At 42.6% G+C, this 20846-nt stretch overlaps 1 protein-coding gene across 4 annotated transcripts in view; it reads left to right on the forward strand.

The window, feature by feature from the left end:
* FXR1 (FMR1 autosomal homolog 1) overlaps window positions 1-19156 on the forward strand; it is a 71934-nt gene extending 52778 nt beyond the window's left edge. For 2 of the 4 annotated variants that reach the window (XM_075938039.1, XM_075938041.1), the window contains 6 exons: window positions 2426-2633; window positions 8440-8646; window positions 10050-10250; window positions 11258-11338; window positions 15306-15397; window positions 18133-19156. In XM_075938039.1, the coding sequence (XP_075794154.1) occupies window positions 2426-2633; window positions 8440-8646; window positions 10050-10250; window positions 11258-11338; window positions 15306-15397; window positions 18133-18306 (963 nt within the window). In that variant the 3' untranslated portion in view covers window positions 18307-19156. The remainder of the gene's footprint in view (window positions 1-2425; window positions 2634-8439; window positions 8647-10049; window positions 10251-11257; window positions 11339-15305; window positions 15398-18132) is intronic. The other 2 variants (XM_075938040.1, XM_075938042.1) reach the window with 1 other exon arrangement.
* Window positions 19157-20846: the final 1690 nt, after the last annotated feature.

The following is a 20846-nucleotide window of genomic DNA, read 5'->3' on the forward strand; positions in this document are numbered from 1 at the left end:
ATCTTTGAATTTTGCAAATGCTTATTAGGAAATTATAAATGTATGCTTACATTCTTGAGTAACATCTTTATTTCAGTGGGAGTGGCAGAAGGTCACTTCCTCTTGGGATTAGACCTAAAATTCTATGCATGGCTTCAACTTTGTTCTCTTGCACATATAATTTAAGACCAACATAATACATGTGACCGCAGGGAATCTAAAATACAAATAAGAGTAATAAAATAAGGCTGGAGGAGAACGTTGTGTATATTTGATTTAAAAACAATGTGATTTCAAAATTCACCCTTTCTTGGTGCATGTGACTACGAATTGGAACTCCCCATGGTGCTTGACTCTTAGTAGTGACGTTAGGTGGCTTCTGCACAGATGATCTCCAAATGGATATCATTCTGTATCAGAGCTTGTTACAACCTGGCAAATGTCACATCTGCAGAAAGAATTCTGGCTCATTTCACCAGAGCTGCATCTTTTGTAAACGACATTATCCTGCAGATAATCTTTAATTCACACTGTTACAAGATTCTATGCTGTTACATCTTTTAGAGCTGATGCAGACTTTGGGAAGTTTGTTCTTCAGCTCTTACTCAAATATACTCTTGAATCTCATCACCTAAGGAGTACTGCTTTGGAATCACCTACAATGGAATATATTTATGCACGGTCACTTGAAGGGAGAAGAGACTTGTCTGTATAGAACTGTTTTTCTTGAAGATGTGTTGTGTGCATATATATTCCACTACCCACATTCTTTTCATGCTGCATCAGTCTGAAGACATCAGAATTCTTGATAGAAGAAACTGAGTAGGGCTCTAAGTGGCCCCACACTTTGTATCTTCAGTCCATGGCTTGAGAGAGTGCAATACATGTACCACCTTGACAGAAAATGCTAGCTAAAAATCTCTAACTCCAAGTGTGTGATTGCCATGTACACAACAACATCTCTTGAACAACAACAGTTATAGTTCAGGTAATCATTTTTGCACATGATGCACATAGTCAGCTTAAATAAACATGAAACATCAAGAAAGAACTAATCATTAATGAAGCATAAGGAAAGTAAATACACTGCTATGTGCATCTTCATTAATGAACTGGATGATGGGATGGATTGCACCCTTAGCAAGTTCATGGATAACACTAAGCTGAGGGGGGAGAGGTTGATACACTGGAGGGTAGGGATTGGGTCCAGAGTGACCTAGCCAGATTGAAGCATTGGTTAAAAGAAATATGCTGAGGTTCAATAAGGACAAGTGCAGAATCGTATACAGGCAGTCCCCGGGTTACATCGATCTGACTTACATCGGATCCCTACTTACAAACGGGGTGAGGCAACCCCGCACTAGCTGTGCCCCCACCCCTCCCCCCAGCAGACCGCTAAGACGTGCTGCGGTCCCGCCGCCCGCGTCCTCCGCGGCGAGAAAAGCCGCTCCGCGTCTCCCTGGTCTGCAGGAAGTGAGGTGTGGGAGAATAAAACTGAGCTCTGGAGAAATGTTTGGCTAGAGTTTCCCCTACAATATGTACCAGTTCCGACTTACATACAAATTCAACTTAAGAACAAACCTACAGTCCCTATCTTGTACGTAACCCGGGGACTTCCTGTACTTAGGATGGAAGAATCCCATGCACCGTTGGGGACTGACTAGCTAAGTGGCAGTCCTGCAGAAAAGGACCTGGGGAATACAGTGGACGAGATATAAGTCAACAGTGTGCCCTTGTTGTAAAGAAGGCTAACGGCATATTGAGCTGCATTAGTAGGTGCATTGCCAGCAGATAGAGGAAAATGATATTTCCCTCTGTTCAGCACTGGTGAGGCCATATCTGGAGTATTGCATCCCGTTTTGGGGCCCCCACTACATAAAGGAGTGGAAATATGAGAGTGTCCAATGGAAGGCAGTGAAAATGATTAAGGGGCAGGGACACATGACTTATGAGGAGAGGCTGAGGGAACCAGGCTTGTTTAGCCTTCAAAAGAGAAAAGTGGGTAAGGGGGACTTGATAGAAGTTTTCAACCCTGAAGTAGGGTTCCAGAGAGGGTGGAGCTAGGCTATTCTCAGTGGTGGTAGATGACAGAACAATGAGCAATGGTCTCAAGTTGCAGCAGGGAGGAAGGGAAGGAAGTTTAGGCTGGATATTGGGAAAAACAATTTCACTAGGAGGTTGGAAAAGCACTAGAACAGGTTACCTAGGGAGGGGGTGGAATCTCCATCCTTAGAGGTTTTTATGGCATGGCTTGACAAAGCCCAGCCTGGAATGATTTAGTTGAGGGTTAGAGTAGATAACCTGAGGTCTCTTTCAGATGTAATCATCTATGGTTCTATGCTACATAAGGCCTTCTCTGACTTTCAAATAGATGGCATGATTTTGATTGGCAACAACACACAATAATGCTGTAAAACTGGTTATGATTTTCTTTCTCTGAATTTAGGAAGTAGAACAGCTAAGGCTGGAGAGGCTCCAGATTGATGAACAGTTACGTCAGATTGGTATGGGTTTTAGGCCTTCTTCTTCCAGAGGTCCAGAAAAGGAAAAGGGCTACGCTACTGATGAGAGCACTCTTTCCTCAGTACAAGGGTCCAGGTCATATAGTGGAAGAGGGAGAGGTCGCAGAGGCCCCAATTATACATCTGGTTATGGTGAGTATTTTTAAATTACAGAACAGGTATGCAAACTTCTGTCCAGGAAAGATGCTGTAGTTTATTTTTAAATATATACTAGGGGGTGGTGCCGCCTGCTCACTGCACTCACCAACCCCCCTCTCCAAGGGTAGGCAGCCCAGCTTTCTCCCGGGGGAGGGGGGAGGGGGAAGAAGTGTTGACTGGACCAAGGCCACAGCTGGCCTGGCTCTATCCCCTCCAGCCCTTGGGGCGGGGGAGGAGGGAGGGCAGACTGAGGCTGGCTTCCCCTCCCTCCCCCCCTCCAGCCACTGGGGGCGGAGGGGTTGTGTTGGGCCAGACCAAGGCGCCCAGCGCTCTCACTTTAGTGGGGGGAGGGTGCAGCTCCCAGCCCTCTCCTTCTGGCAGGGAGAGGGAAGGGGGTTTGGCTCCTTCCCCTGCCAGTGAGGGGCAAGGCCACGTGGTTCACATCCCCCCCAGGGATACTGCACATGTCCTGAACGCCCCTTCCACCCACCTAAGTCCCCCTGCAAAGCCCTGTGGCCCCCATGACCCTCCAAGCCCCTGAGAGGTTGCACGGCTCCCACGTTCCCCCACTCGAGCTCCCGCAGAGCCCCAGCTATCTCCCTCTCCCCCTCCCTGCAGCCACTGGGAAGGGCTGGGCTATGGCCAAGCCACAGTGGGCCTCTTCTCCCTCCCCGCCGCCAGTCAGGGCCTCCTTCTCCCCCCCTCCCCACCAGTCAGGGCCCCCTTGTCCCTGCCCCCTTCCCATCAGCCGGGTGTCATTGTGCACCGGGCTTGGCTTCCCTCCGCACACTAGGAAGGCCTGGACCATGCTGCCCCAAACCCTGCTTTCCCTCTGTTGCTGGGAAGGGAAGGGGAGGACCGGGGCTGTAGGCAGTCCCAGCCTTCTGCATGGGTCCTGGTGGTGGTGGGGGGTATGTTTCTGTGGGATGTTGAGTGACGTGATGATGTCACTCTGTTGTCCCACAGGAAAAACTATTTTAAAGTATAGTAAGGATGTGTATTTCATTTTTAGATCTATTACTTATAGAACACAGTTGAATGAATGCAATCCTGAGAACGCAGAGCTCAGTTAAAATAGGAGGTAGAGCATCTTAGAGTAGCATCTCAAATGAGCATGAGGCCTTATAAGATCCTGCTTTTTTGTTTGCATTTCTTTTGAAAAGATACTTTAAGTCTAAGAGAAATGAAAAGAAATGAAAATCCAGTAACTGAACTTGGTGAGAACATGGCCTTAGGCTTATTGGGTAGTCGAGTCACTACTGGACTACTCTCCAGCACCCACCCACCAACCCACACACACACACACCCCATTACTGCCTACATAACAGAGGCAGCAAGGGGGGGGAGCAGGAGCCAGTGCTTGCAGGGGGCTGACTTAAAAGCTGGTTTCCCCCCTAGCACCATCTCCGCAGTGCAGAAGCCGGGGGTGGGGGAGGCAGATCCTCTACGGTCCCGGAGCCGATGCAAGCTGGGACTGCTTAGAGCTAAACCCCTGTGGCTCTGCTGTTTAAATGTATTAAGAGCCAGGCTGCCCAGCTCCTACCACATTTAAACTGCAGAGCTGCAGCAGGGGTAGCAACCCTTCCCCCCTCCCCCATCGACTAATGGAGTAGTTGATGGAAATTCCATCGACTACTCAATTAGCTAATTGACTACTACTTAACATCCCTACTTGTGTCCGGGAAATGGATTGTGCAACTGTGCAGAAACTCAGAATGATATTCAAGTTAAGCAAGAACACTCATCTGTTCAGTGTCAGGTTTACATACTGTTATGGTCACAGAGATCCCTTTGAGACTGTCAGTTGATGTACCGAAATATCACAGAACCTGCCTATCTTCCCTCTGGGATACTCTACCATCCTGTCACGCTGAGCCAGACCAGCCGGTTTTCTCCATTGATGGCACAGAGTTGGAGTCTCAGCCCATACAGCAGGAGCAACCCAAACTGAGATCATCTCAGCTCTGGGAAGGCTCAAGTCAGAGACTTGACACAGCACCCAGGTGTACAGCCTCAGTAATACCAGAATCTCTGATAAATCTGTCTTACTCGGTATAAAATGTTATACAGAGCAAGCTCATAAATTGAGCACCCCCTATAACAATGAAAGAGATTCACAACTGTTGTCTCCCTCATGTAACCATTATTTACATTGTGTTTATTAATAAGCAAAAGTGATTTTAGTAAATATAGAAAGTAAGATATAAATTATTGCAAGTGTTAGCAGTTACTTCAAAGTAAGTTAATAAGCAAAATAAAACACGCCAGCTATGCTTAATACTGTCTAAGAAGCTTGTTACGTGTAATTTCTTAGCGTACCAATAATTCTAATCATCCTTTCTTACAAGCTGGGAAGCCTTTCAGCTTGGGCCTGACCATTTAATGTTCAGTTCCAGATGGTGGCAGTAAACATCTTATATGATAAACATGGGTGTCTGGCACCAAACCTGTTGTTTGGTTTTCCACCTTTATATCCCTGCTAGCAAAGGTGGGAATCCTTTGTGGTTTAAATTAAACTTTTCATACTTGCAGTGGAAAAGTACAGCATACAGGTGATATGGCCACATGTTTTGGTAGGACCAACTTTAATAGTCCAGGTTTACAGGAAAAGCAAGACTATTCACAGATTGTTGTCCGAAGTACCAGGCCATTAAGTTCCTTGAGTACTACTAATGGCCCTCACTTAGCATATCTAGATTAATAAATAGATTTATACTTCCTATTTCTTACTTCAAATACAGGAATGATACATGCATACAAATGGAATATACACATTCAACAGATTAGAACTTTTCTAATGATATGTTATAAGATGTATTTTGCATAAAGCATCTTCTACTTGTGCATATTCATAAGCATATTTCCATAAATAATACATGGTCTCACACATGCATTCGATTGCAACCAAAATAAAATAAACGAGCCATCTCTGGCCATATTTCTTTTATACCACTGCACTGACTTTAAAGACTAAAAACAATTATAAATATGTAGCACTTAAACTCTAAAGAGTTTTCTGATTAAAACCAATCAGAAAATCCCTGTGTTTTTAAAGATTCTGAGATTATCTAGGCTTCTCTGCACCTGATTACCTCTTAAGGCTTCTCCTCAGTTTCCCTTTGTACAGGGTGGGTTTTTAAAGAACTCTGAAAAATCTAGTGCAGAACAACTGCTTGGCTTTTAACTTCCCATAAGATTATTTGATTCTTTTTGGCTCAGTGGGGCTTCCTAGTTTTGACAAATTGTATCTCTATAATTTCTCATGTAGTTTTAATTGGAGACCTTACTGAATTCCCCTCTTACGTAAATAAAATAAAATAACCTATTGTGCAGTGCTTTTGACTGAGACTTACTGCCATATTACAACCAAGGAGTGGTTGCCTTAAGTGCTAAGTAGGCATTCTTATATACATGGTTTATGAAGCCCTTTGACCCTTCAGAATAAAAGATGCTATAAAAACGTAAACCTGTATTTAACATTTGTTGGTGGAGTAACATGTGAAATAACTTTAGGTGATATAGAAAATAGTAATACCCAGGAAGGATAGTACCTGTAATTATTAAAAAAAATATTATGACTGTGCTCAAATATGCTTCATTTCGGTTTCAAAACTGGGAAAGAGTTTGTAATGAAGCCTTATAGATGGGGGAAGTGACATAAATTGACTTTGGTAAGGCTTTTGATACTGTGTCACATGTCCTCCTTATAAAGAAACTATGGAAATGCAACTAGATGGATAATGTAGGTGCATAACTGGTTGGAAAACAGTTCACTCAGAGTAATCATCTGTGGTTCACAATCAAGCTGCAGGGGGCCTATCAAATGGGGTCCTGCAAGGATCAATTCTGGGTCTATTCTGTTCAGTATCTTTGTCACTGATTTAGATAATAGCATACTATGTACGTTTATAAAGCTTGCAGACAGTATTGAGCTTGGAATGGTTGCTAGTGCTTTGGAGAATAGGATTAGAATTTAAAATGATCTGGACAAACTGGAGAAATGGTCTCAAGTAAATAGAATGAAATTCAATAAGGACAAATGCCAAGTGCTCCACTTACGAAGAAACAATAGAAGATCACCTCCTTACTCCAGTGCTCACTTTATCTGCTCAACTGTTTGCTCCCATTACATGACAGCTAGTGGGCCATCAGTATGGATAGATGAGCCCTAGGGATGATTCATTTAGGCTATACCATCCCCTTCCTGTCCATACTTCCTCCCTCCCCACCCCAAACCTATCCTCCTTCAGGGTGCCTTCTCATGACCAGGGTCCCTTTTCCACCAAATACGAGAAGTAGAGACTGTGTCTGATCAACCCAAAGGAAAGGGGTTTTACTCTGATTATTTTTTGTCAGAAGAGAGAGGAATTGTAGTGGGGTAGCTGCCCCCTCCACAGCAAAGAAGGGGTTAAAACTAGGTTGGAGGTAGCCTAAGTAGACTACCTCCAATCAGGGAGAGTCTTGTAGGGAGCCAATCAAAGGGCTGCTTGCTAGAGCAATCCTGTTGTAAGGAGTTGCTCAGAAGAGAAGTGGTGATGTAGGTCCAGTAGGACTGGTTCCCAAAGAGAAGCACCTTGGACAGAGCAGTGCCGAGCAGGCTCAGGAGAGCTGGAGAGAGGCTCCAGCCTGATACTATCCAGGCTGAGCCCTTGATACAAGGGCCAGTAATGTTCAAGGATTCTAGGAAGTGGCCCAGTGAATGGAAGCAGTAAAGGGGAGAGAAGGCTGCCATCAGAGGGTCCCCTGGGCTGGGACCCACGTGTTGCCACCAAGAGTGTGGCCTACACAGACTGTGGCTTGCCCCTGAGGCTGGTCTAGAAAACCTTCCAATCCTACAATTCTATTATTCTAATCTTACGATTACAGTTGTTATTTTAAAGAATTTTTCAACTACTAGGTGGAATGTTGGATCAGCAATTAGCATGATCTTTGTTTAGTCCTAATGCCAATAAATCCAGCATTCCCGGTGCTCTGCATGATTTGTACCTACTGTCTGGACCAAAAAATATTGCTTCCATGTGCCAGAGGTTAAACCATTTTGTATGCTTGGTGAATTGTATATTGAAGTGAAATAGATGATGTCATAGGCTGTATCTTGAGGTAGTACGTAACAAACTTTTTCTCTGGGAATTTTCAGTTTTCATGAGATTGCTACAAATGGCCAAAACATTTTCATTGCTGATTACTTTAGTGTCAGAATGCTTAAAATAAACAGGCACAAGAGTTGTATTTTTAATTCGGTAGAAAATTATGGAGAGTATGTTATTCATAAGTATCAGATTAGGATTTATGGCTATAACTTAACTTAGTAGTTAATTGTTCAAAGCAGCAGTACAGTAGTTGCATGATTGAGGACTTATTTGGAGCTCCCATTAGATGTAAGGTGGTAAAGCTGTCCGTGGGAATTTTCAGAGAAGTTGCGTAGAAACTAGATCATATAGCCCGTGTGTGTGTGTGTGTGTGTGTGTGTGTGTGTGTGTGTGTGTGTATAGCTAGAGAGAGAGAATGAATTCCTCAGTGCTTGTATGTCTGTGTATAGAAAGACATAATGTACGTTATGCATGTATTGCACTTGTAAATTACTAAAATTGCATAATCTTTGTGACTGCATGTTTCTCATGTTATTTCAAAGTGAAATGAAGTCTTCTAGAGAGTTGCTAATTATCAGTTTCAAAAATATTCTGATATCAGAAATATGTGGATCCCTGTGGTTAGTGGGATTCCTAAATGCATCTGAAGCCAGAATATGTCTACAAATTTTATGTCCATCTCTGTGTTTCTCTTTTTTATATTGTTAAAGGTACAAACTCTGAGTTGTCTAATCCCTCCGAAACTGAATCTGAGAGAAAAGATGAACTGAGCGATTGGTCACTGGCAGGAGAAGATGACCGGGAGAGCCGACATCAACGTGACAGCAGAAGACGTCCTGGAGGAAGAGGGCGTAGTGTTTCTGGGGGTCGTGGACGTGGGGGACCACCACGTGGTGGGAAGTCATCTATTAGTTCTGGTAGTGTGCTGAAATGTGTTTTGGGTATAATTTTTATTGTAGACAACTGGCTGTATTTTTTTAAGTAAACCACTAAAGTATGCATATATTTTTTGAAATATTGCAACTTTAAAAAAAATTAGCAGACTGCTTATTGCAAGCCAGCTATCAAAATTTCGATATTTACAGTTGGATTTCAATACAATCGTGTTAGGATTTGCATGTCTCTGCACCATGTTGTGAAAAAGCTTAAGGGCTTTGCTTTTCATCCCATCTCTCCATAATCCTTTATTCTTAGTCTTCAACCCTTCTCCACTCTGCACAGCTGTAGTTGGAAGAATTTGATTTTAATTTTTTTTACATTTTAACTGTTGTTTGATTTTTAATTTAACTGTATTTTTACAATTACTAGAAATTAAGGGGGTAGGTACTAGGAATGTAAAATCCTGGTTAAAAATTTAACCAGTTAAATTGGATTCGGGGGGGGGGGGGGCGGGGGGGCTGCTTCAGCCTGGTTGGGGTGGAGCTGCCCCCTTCCTGTGGAGTGGCATGGTGGGTGGTCCAGCCAGACTGAAGAGGCCCCTCACCCTGGCCAGGTTGGGCCCACCCCACCACAGGCAGGAACTGCTTGGGCTGGGCTCACTGTGTTACATACAGGGGGCTTCTCTGGCTGGGCCAGCAGTGCTATGGGGAGCTGCTTCAGCTCAGCTGGGCTGGAGTGCCCATGGTTCAGTGGCCCTGGCTGGGCTGGAGCAGCCCTCTTCCTGAGTCGGGTGAGAGGTTGCTCCAGTCCAGCTGCTGGTTAACTGGTTATTGGTATACATTACCCAGTAAGGGTGATGCTTCCCTCAGCCGGGTTGTTGGTTAACTGGTTACTGGTAAACATCCCTAGTAGGTACAGAAGTAGGGATAGGTCAGCACTGACAGTGTGGCTGCAGGGGAAGCCCTGCTTGGCTAAAGCACCAAATACACCAGGGCACAAGGTGTAGGGGACTCTGTGATCCTGGTATGGTGGAGCAGAGATCCCTTGCCAGGTTTGGAAGGAGGAGGGGGACAAACCTCACTTGGCCGCTGGGCACTGCTTCACTCTTTCTTCCCATAGCTGGTCCCACACAGGCAGTGACATTGGAGGTCCCCACGTTTGTGTCTGCTAACCCGGCGTAAGATGGATGTTCAGCAAATAAATGGATTAAAAACTAGTCTTCTAAAAGTTTTCTTCTAAACAGTACAGTAAAGGCCTCTCATTGGATTATCAGAACTAGCGAAGAAGCAAAAAGTAACCAGCATAAAATCATTAACATTTGTATTCGTCAGTGTGTTGCATGATTTTGTTTTTGTATTTTAAAATGTATAATGAAGTCAGCATGTCCCACTATTTGTAACTGCAATTTGTCTTAGATGGACCTTTTCCATATGATATTTAGTGCTTAAAGATCCGGACAGCAACCCTTACAGCTTACTTGATAACACAGAGTCAGACCAGACTGTGGACACTGATGCCAGTGAATCTCATCACAGTACTAACCGTCGTAGACGGTCACGGAGACGAAGAACTGATGAAGATGCTGTTCTGATGGATGGAATGACAGAATCTGACACTGCTTCTGTTAATGAGAATGGCTTAGGTATGTTATCAGCAGGGAAACAGAACCATTGAATGAGTTACCTCAAAAAAAAATAGTTCTGTATCAGCTGTGTACATGTAATGGACCATATGATAATTTTTATGAGTGGAGAATCTATTTTTGATAAAAAAAAAATTATTGATGTATAACTTTGCTCTTTTGGTGAAAGAAGTGTTCCACATCCATGGAAGTACCATAAGGCTGCCGTCTCTTACTGGTCTCTACTGTTATCCTGTACCATGTCCATAATACTTCTAGCTAAGAGAGACTTTGTGGGTCTGCTTTGATTCCTGTCAGTACTGCTGTTTAAAATAGTGCCTTCTGAGGCTGATTAGAGAAACTAGGAACCAGTGGTTCTCATTGGGCTGGAATTCTACTTCCTTAACCCATGGCAACTTGAATCTCAGTTTAGAAAAGCACCTGTTTGTCTGTCCCTATGCTTGAGTGCTTTCCCTGAATAAGCCCCATTCACTTCATTGGGACTTCAGTATTTGCCTAAGTACTTTATTGAATTGGGTGTTTTCCTGGATCTGGGCCTTGAGGAACATGAAGCTCGTATCAAGAATTGTCTCTCACATATAAGTAGTATAAAGTTACCCACTACAGAATCATCTGTTTTGTGGGGACATTGAGGTCAGACAAATCTCTCTGCAAATATAAGGAAAACATAACTTTCCAGGGACCTGGGACCAATGATCAGCTTGTGATTAGTCTGGTAGCTGTGTATATTGATTTATTATATGTTTAGAAACCACATGTAGATACTGATTTAGCAAAGTAAACTTAAGTGAAACATGTGCTTAAGTGTTTTACTGAATCTGGACCAAATTATGAAAGATAAGTTTTCTAATCAATTTTGAATGCTCCCAATTCAAAATTCCATTTTCTTTCAGAATATCTTATTTTGTCTTTCATATTAATAAAAGCAATCTGTGCCCCCTCCTTAAACTGCTGAAGAAATACAGTTTTATCGTCAGAATAGTTCATGGTGAACTTTGCAATTGCAGATGATAGTGACAAAAAACCCCAGCGACGCAATCGTAGCCGCAGGCGTCGCTTCAGGGGTCAGGCAGAAGATAGACAGCCAGGTAACTCGAGTGGAGCTGTGGGTAACCTCAGATCACAAGCATGAAGGAATGTCATGTGTCTGCTGTTTATGTATATCTAAAAATATATATATATATAGCTGCACTATTTTAAATAAAAGTTACTTAATAACTAATAAGACTACTGTGTACAAGACAAAAACAATTTTCACAAAGGAATATATTTAATTCATAACCTGTCTAATGAAACTAATTGTTGCTGTCCTTTAAAATTTAATACAGTGTAAATACAGTGTGCTTCTTACTCAGCATCCCATTGAAGTCAGTGGCTAAACTTACAGATTGCAGTGGGCCAGAATAAAGTTCAATAAGAATACTGGGTCATATTCTGCACTTAAACCTCTGCAACCCCCTGACAGTGACAAGACCAAATACTTTAAAAATTTTCACTATTGGCTGTCTTCATGTGAGAGGAAGATGACATGGAATAGCCATGGTGGCATTTATTAGTGCTGAGGTGCATTGGCAGAACAGTGTGTGGGAACTTACATGACATCTGCCTGCCCTATGCCTGTAGCAAATCAATGCTAACATCTCTCACTGTTATGGATGTAGTAAATCATCCACAAATTTAAAAAATATATTTAAATGAAATTGCATGTTTCTGTTTTTTTGGCATTGTGCTTTGAGGCATTTCTTTCGTGTACTAACGCTTCAAAAGTTAAAGGTTAATTCTCTGATGTTTTAGTGTTACTCTTCTAGAAAATATGTGCCTGTAAATTCATAAGACATTTTGATAAATTTAAATAGATGTTTTCTAGCCTGCTATGCTCAAAATTTGATTGTTTTACTTGTATCTGTTTGCTGAGGGTCATGCAATTCTTTATATATACATGCATCTATAGGTTTTTCCCAAAACACATGCTTTAGTGCTCTTGAAAAAAATGCCAACAGTCTGATATTTCTGAACATTCTTCAGTCCTAAAATAAATAGATTTCTATTTACAAAGAAGGAAATAAAATGGATTTCAGCTTCAGCAAGGTGGTGTTGTAAATGAGAAATATATTATTAATCAACATTTGAAATGCTGTAACATTGTTGCCCTTCAATCGAAACGTGCTTTATTAAAAACAAACAAAAAACCCTACCCCACCCAAACTAGAGATATAAGCAACTAGTCGACTATCCAATAAGCTTATGCTTATCAGTCAACTAGTGACTCAAGTAGTTGTGCCGCCCTACTGCCTCTATCTTTATATGAGAGAGAGAGAGAGAGAGGCAGCAAGGGGAAGCCAGCTTAAAAGCTGGTGCCCCCCGCCAGCACCATCTCCATGACGGGTAGGGGAGGCAGAGGCATAGTGGGGAACCGGGCGCAAGCTGGGAATGAGCTAATTCCTGGCTTGTGCCCAGTCCTCCCTGCTGTGCTTATGCTTTTAAAATGTATTAAGAGCCAATATATTTAAAAGGCAGAGCCACAGAGGGGTTGGCTCTGGGGCTGGGAGCTAACACTGCTGTAGCTCTGCAGTTCCCCCCCCCCTTATCAACTAATTGATGGAATTTTCATTGAATAGTTGATTAGCTGATTAAATGCCATTTAACATCCCTAAGGCAATCCCAAAACCATCCCTCAGTATTGCTTTCCATCAGTTTAATTTCTCCCCATATTTCAGAAGTGGAATGAAAGCCATGCTTTTCTGTTGCCATTATTGTTCAGAATAAACTTTGATTATATTTGTAAATAAAATAAAAGGCAGAGCCAGTAGTATCTTAAGTTGTGAATATAATAGCAAAATACATGTAGTTTTATAGTGTCTTTGTAGAAAATGCCTGTTAACGTCTGTTTATTTATAAATATAGACTAAGATTATAGTACAATAGGAGATTATAATAATACTGTTATGGCGGAGATGGTACTGATTTTTTCCCCTTCTGTAATTGTTTTAATTCCATTAGTTTAATTATGAGAACATAAGAAAAGCTCGCTGAAGAATCAAATGTTGAAAAATCAATATACAAAATTGGTTTTCATTTGAAACATCTAGTTGTAATGTTTCTCTTACTGTTGCACAATTTGAAGGAATATTTGTGTATAAAAGACTTAAATACATGCATAACTGTTTATGTGAGTAGTTCTCTTGCACATATGTCTATTATCACAGAATCTGGGCGAAAAGTAGTACAGGCAGTCCCCGGGTTACGTACAAGATAGGGACTGTAGGTTTGTTCTTAAGTTGAATCTGTATGTAAGTCGGAACTGGCGTCCAGATTCAGCCGCTGCTGAAACTGACCGCCAGTTCTGACTTACGTACAGAATCAACTTAAGAACCCCAAGCGTCCCCAAGTCAGCTGCTGCTGAAACTGATCAGCAGCTGATTCCAGGAAGCCCGGGGCAGAGCAACTCTGCCTCGGGCTTCCTGTAGTCAGCGCTGGTCAGTTTCAGCAGCGGCTAAATCAGGACGCCTGGGGCAGAGCAGCTGGGGTGCTGCTGGGTTGGACCAGTAGCGCCCAGAGCGGCGCTGCGGGACCAACCGGCAGCACCCCAGCTGCTCTGCCACAGGCGTCCGGAGAAAAGCCTAGTCTGCTGGGGGGGGGAGGGGCGTACTAGCTGCGCCCCCAGCAGACCAGGAAGACACGGGCGGCGGACCGAGACGCACCGCGGTCCCGCCGCCTGGGTCCTCCGCGGCTTTGCTCCCCGTCTCCCTGGTCTGCTGGCAAAGCCTCTGAGGACGCCGGCAGCGGGACAGCCGTGGGGCGTCTGGGCTGTCCCGCTGCTGGCTTCCCCCGCGGCTTTGCTCTGCGTCTTCCTGGTCTGCAGACCAGGGAGACGCAGAGAAAGCCCCAGAGTACACGGGCGGCAGGACCGCGAGGTCCCGCAGTCCGTGTACTCTGGGGCAGCCCCGTTCGTAACTGCGGATCCGACATAAGTCGGATCCGCGTAAGTCGGGGACTGCCTGTATTTTAAAGGAGCACCTCTCCGCGGTATTGAGAACTGAATTGTTCTCAAAACTAGATAACTCTTGAGGAATTACACCCAGTTTTGAAGTGTCTAATAGTAATGGATCAGAACCCAAATTAATACATTTTTCTTTGACATCTGTATAAGTCTTATTTTACCTCCATTAAACCCAGAAAAATAGCTAGCTAGAGTTTGCCAAATGCTAAATAATTATCAATTGTTATACACTATTTGACAAGCTCTGAGAGTTCCTTTAGGTACATCATGCCATTGTTATCTCTTCAAAATGTATAATCACAAATATGTGCTCTGAAGTATAGAGTTGCCTTTTGAATTGCAGGAGTAAGCCAGAAATAGCAGATGGGTGTGCTTAGTTCATTTATTTAAAAAAAAAAAAAACCTCTGCAAGAAATCAAGATTTTAATACTACTTTCTTATTTTAAAAAATTGTTTTCCTCCGATTTCACCTCTTCCTCCCATGTTTCTAATCTCCCTTCAGTTTATTCATGGGATTCCTAAAAATGAAATTTCCTTACTTTTTATATGGTACCATAGCTGTCTGCTTCATTTTCCCATCACTAAAATGTACCAGTATAAATACATTCCTTTTCTTAAATTGCTTACAATCCAAAATATCTTATGTCACAAAGAAAGCTCTGTAATAGACAGTTTTCCTTCTCTGATTGTTTAGCCTAAATTTACCTCAAATTAGAATTATCTTTTGATTCTAATTTACAGCCAAATTCTGCCTCTCTTTACTCAGCTACCACTGATTTCAGTGGAAGCCATGTATGTTTATCCAATTTTAGAATTTGATCTTTATTATGAAATTATTAATTAAATGTTAATTGTTATTTTAAATCACTGAAAGAGTTGCTAGGTGATTCACAAATAAGATGTACTTATCAGCTGTAAAATCTGTATTTTATGTGGAAAGTGCAGAACATTCTAAACAATGGTACAGAAGCAAGTTAGCTCACTGATAAACATGAAATAATCTGAAAAATATTTTGTGGTGCTTCAGTATCTTTAATTTTTCTCCCCTCACACAGTCACAGTAGCTGATTATATATCACGAGCTGAATCTCAGAGCAGACAAAGAAACCTTCCAAGGGAAACATTGGTCAAAAACAAGAAAGAAACGGTAAGAAAAAAAAACCCTAATTTTTTTAAAAAAAATACATATGCTGCTTTATTTTTTCCCCTTCTTTAGTGATGGAATGTTCATAGTCTTTCACCCTTGGGGAATGAAAAGCCTTATTGATAAAACAGTTGATATCAATAGCAAGGCAGAGTACTTTTTACCCTGTGAATGTATATTTGAAATAGATCTCAGAAGTACTTGGTTTCTCTCTCTAAGATGAATTATCAAATCTTAAATTTTACAGAATAGTTATGAAATCAGATGGTCTTTCTTAAGATTCTGGTGTTTTAAAACCACTTTATCTTATGTAAAGAGGCAGCTGAGATGGGTGTAACACAGTGGTTCTCAAACTCTTTGGCCCGCGGCCTACCCTGCTTAATGCAGACCTTTCCATGGACCATCAGCCAACCACCCACCATGACAAAATGGGTGCAGGAGCGGGCTGAGGTTGGGGGGGCCTGGGAGGAAAGTAGGGTGCAGGAGCAGAGTGTGGGGTCTGGCAGGAAGTACATGGGTGGGCAGGAGCTCACAGCTCCCAGGCACCCTGCTGCTCCATTGGCTGTGATTCTGGCCAACGGGAACAGTGGAGAAAACCTCCAGACAAATGATTTCCTGCATTGCAGTTACCTCCGCTGGGGGCGAAGGAGTGGCAGCGTGTAGAGCTGCTTCCTTCTCCTGGATCTGGCCCACAAGGGCCCCTTGTCCCTGTAGCAGGAAGCTGGAGGTCCAACCTTGGGAGGGGCAGGGCTGGAGTGCCTGCACATGCTCCACGCTGCAGGGTGGGGGCAAGTCTGCAGCCTACCTGCAAATTGGTCATGAACCACTAGTGGTCCACGGACCACACTTTGAGAATCACTGGTGTGTAATATCATAAGAGAAAGTGACAAAGTAAATGGAAGCTGATCATCTCTTGTTGAATTATAATGCATATCTTCTTGGTTTACAAATAACAGTTGAATTTATGCATCCTTAGATACTTGCCACCTGTCAAGATCTTTTTAATCTTCAAAGTACTTTACCAGTATTAATCCTTATGACTCCTGAGAGGTGGTTATTAGATTTTATATTATATAACTAGGAGAAACCAAGGATGAGCGATTCAGTGACTTACATAATGCTACAGCGGCTAGATTGAATGGTGTGGTAAATTGGGAACCTATTCACTCTTCTCATAATACTAAAGCAAGGGGGCATTCAGTGACATGAAAAGGGGTGAATTCAAAACATAAAGATGTTTCCATGCAGCACACACTGCATCCATGTGTTGAGATGATGAGTTTAGGAGGATTTGAAAAGGCACCTTTCATATGGATCAAAAGAATGTTATACTACAGGTTGTACCTCCCTAAACCGGGACTTTCTGGGTCTGCAACTGCTAGACCATGGATGTTTCTGGACCACATAGCCCAGGAACAGGGAGGTCTGGCAGTGGGGTCAGGAGTGTAGGGTGTGGAGGAGAGGAAAAGGGAGCTGGTGACTTAGCTGGGAGCTCTGTGTCAGGAGGGGCAGGCAGTGCAGCAGGGTACTCTGGTCCCAATGACCGGGGAGCTCCAGCCCCAGACAGGCCAGTGTCATGAGTGCTGGGGCCAGAGCCCTAACCCTGAGGGCAGTGGGGTAGTGTGGACCATGAGAGGAGATGGGCTGGGAGGTCAGTAGCAGGGGACTGGTGAAGTCCTAAAGGTGCTGGACCAGGCAGGTCCAACTTGTAATAATAAAACTTGTAATACGAAAAAGGGTTGGGGGAGCTTTGAAGGGGATATAAAACCCATATAAAATGCCTCGGGTCTTAAGCAAAACTCTCATTACAGGGAGGTAGAGGAAACTTTTTGGGGGAATAGATTATTCCATAACTGTGTATTGCAGGGCTTCTTGCACCTTCCTCTGAAATATCTGCTATTGCTCACTAGGGATGTAAACGAGTAATCAGTTATATGATTAACTGATAAGCCTAGGCTTATTGGTTAATCTAGTCTACTAATCACATTTATTTCCTCCTATCTTCCTCCCTCCCCCGCTGCCTCTGTATCAAAGGCAGCAAGAGGGGAGCGGGAGTTGGTGCTGCCTCCCACCCACCCTGACCACGCTACCTGTCCATGGGAGGGTCCCAGCTCCTTGCAGACAGAGACTGGACCAACCTCTATCCATGGGGAGCTGGGACCTCCATGCACGGGGCTGCTGCCAGACCAGCCTCTGTCGAGGCCAGTCTGAGTTGCCGTAGAGAGGCTGCTTTGTGGCAGCTTCCCCCCCAAAGCAGCTTCTGTCCATGAAGCGCTTAGATCCCCCACAGACAGGGGCTGCTGCCACCCCGTGCTGGTCTGCACAGGAAGCTGGTTTTTAAATTGGTTCTCCTAGCAGAATGGCTGATGCCTGGCCCTCTATCCTACTGTCTCTGATACTAGCCTGTACGGCTGCGTCTGTAGGAGCTTCCCGGGAGTGTGGCCGGATTGCACCAGCTGCTAGCCCTGCCCCTGCAGACTACAGAATAGTCAAGTAACAGATAAGAATTTATGCAGTTACTTGACAACTCAATTACCCATTATCTAACATTCCTATTGTCCACTGTTGGTGGAAGGATACTGGAATAGTTGAACCACTGATCTAATATGGCAATTGCTATTTGTCAGAGCCAAGATGTCCTTGGCTCCCATTATGTTGTTTAAACACACTGGACTATGTCCCCCCTCTTGTGTTTTTCCTGTTGTATATAGTTGGCCTTTTTTTTTTTTCTTTTAAAGGTAAAAGATGTGATTGAAGAACATACCCCTCCAGAAAAAGCAATAAATGGCCCTGCTAATGCTCCTGGGGATGAACCTTCTAATCCACAGAATAGTCCTGAAGAAGAGAAGTCAAGTACTATACAAGAAGATGAAAATAATCCGGAAGAAGCAGTGCTGAATGGTGTTTCATAAACTGAAGTTCCTAGTTTACAGTTCTTTTACATTACATTTTACAATAGTGCTTGTATAAGCTTGCCAAAGATAGAATATGGATCGCCAGTCTTGACACCGCACTTTCAGTTCCTCCATTTTGGAATTCAGAAAGGGGAGGGATCCTGAAGAAATCATATGTTAAACATACTTTGACACCTACTGTGTTATAAATATATCATCAGATGTGCCTTGAGATAGTATATGTAACATTTAAATAAACAAAAAATTGCTGGCTATAGGAAATGTTATTTTGTTTTCAAAATATGGCAAAGATGTGGGGGGAATCCCTAATGTAATATTCTTTATGAAAGCATTAGCTGCTTTTGTTACATTTTTAATAATATGCAACCACTTCTTCACCTGAGGAAAACTAGAAAGAAATGCAGTCTAAAATATTTTGCACTGAATTGTAATTTCTCCATTAGTTTAGTCTGGAAACTGGTCTGTTTTAATACATGTTTTTTAAATGCTGTATGTAGAGGTAAAAAAAACTGCAGACCACTGGAATACATTTGTTAAATTCTCATAATCTGCAGGGATATTGGGTGACATTGGCAGTGACTGTTCTACTTTGAGGCTTTGTTTGGTTTATTTATTAAACTGTACAGTATTTAAAAATCAAACATAGCTTTAGTTAAAACACTAAGCTGAATTAGTCATGTCCATTAAGACATAACCGAAACTACTGAAAAGATCAATTTCCAGAAAGTTTATTCTGTATAAACTACATATGTTAGTCCTTAGTAGAGTATTTTTATTTTTGTTTTGGTTGTTTGATGTGCAATATGTTTTTGTATGCTGGTAGAAAAAAATAAACTTTGATCTTCCATTGGTTACTTGGTTTCCTTTAATCAGAAGCATGGTTTAGTTAAAGTAATTCAAGATATCTTGCTTTTTGTAAATTTAGTACTAAACTCTACATTCATTAACAGGTTGAGGTGAACTCTAAGCTCCCTTCTAGGTAGGACCTAGATAACACATTATGCTTATGCTTTCTACACAGGAGTTTTTAAAACATTAGTTCAGACACTTGAAAATAACTTTTATCCTCTAGACTAGAAAGGGCATGGAGTACTAACAGTGGCACATTCACATGCTGACATGTAGGTTTTTAAAGAGGGACTTAGAGGGTGGAAGCCTGGCACACTAAGAATAGGGGAGGCCATTCCAGCTACAGGGGCAACATTGATATGCACTAAACATTATGCAGAAAAATGGGGAGAGCATCAAGGACACTATCTTGTGCTATGGACCGAAAGGATGCAGAACAATATCACAATAAATGTGGGTGGGATTGTGCAGTGTCTTGATAAAGACAATCTTAAACCTAATTCCATGAACACAAACCAGTGGAAGGATTTGAAGAATATGATCTGAGGATGCCATTTTTTAACTGCTGCATTTTATATAGCTAGAGTTGTGATAGGAAATGAGGAGGCTAGAGAGGCTGCAGTAGTCAAGGTAAGAGGAGCAAAACACAAGCATTCATTTCACAGACATGTTGGGATGTTTTCAGCATGTTTTGGAGAAAAGTGTTAGGATTTGATGACAGGCTAGTTGTCAGTAAAGTATGCAGTCAAAATGATTCTCAAGTAAACAACTGGGAAGGTGGTAGTCACAATGGCACTGCTGATGGGAGCAAGATGGGTTCATCTGATGTGTTTTTATATCTGAAAAAACATGATCCTGGATATAGGGAACAAGAGAAACATGGAGATAGACTGGAGAGCCATTAACAAAATTTGTATTTAATACTTTAAGATGCATCACGTCCAGATCTATACATGTGTTTTAGTTTGGGAAATACATAGCTAACCAGAGTGAATTACTATATAGAATCTTCATGCTTCTCTTTTTGCCTATAAAAACAATTCAATACAGTTTTTCCTTCTTTGATTTAGCCTTGCTCATTGCTTGATGCCAAGAATTTGAGTGGTAGTATTCCTATACATAAAGGCTACGTCTAGTCTGGCATGATTTTCCGCAAATGCTTTTAACGGAAAAGTTTTTCCCTTAAAAGCATTTGCGGAAAAGAGCATCTAGATTGGCACGGACGCTTTTCTGCAAAAGCACTTTTTGAGGAAAAGCGTCCGTGCCAATCTAGACGCGGTTTTGTGCAAGCAAGCCCTGATTGCCATTTTCGCCATCGGGGCTTTTTTGCGCAAAACAGTTTTCAGCTGTCTACACTGGCCCTTTTGTGCAAAAGCATTTCTGGAAAAGGGCTTTTGCCGGAACAGGAGCAGCATAGTATTTGCGCAAGAAGCACTGATTTCAGACAGTAAAAAGTCAGTGCTTTTGCGCAAAATCAAGTGGCCAGTGTAGACAGCTGGCAAAGTGAAAAAAGGCATACATTTTTGCAGACTGGGGTCAGAGATACCCAGAGAGAGGTTGCAAAGACCTTAATTTGGTCAGACTCAGAAAAGCTAGAAGTTATGTGAATGCTGTAAAGCAATGTTTTCTCTACCAAGGGAGAATGGATAGGTGTTGTTTTTTTGCTGGGGGTGGAGGGGTAGCGGCAC

This window comes from Pelodiscus sinensis, chromosome 10, assembly GCF_049634645.1.
Source record: "Pelodiscus sinensis isolate JC-2024 chromosome 10, ASM4963464v1, whole genome shotgun sequence".
NCBI lineage: Eukaryota > Metazoa > Chordata > Testudines > Trionychidae > Pelodiscus > Pelodiscus sinensis.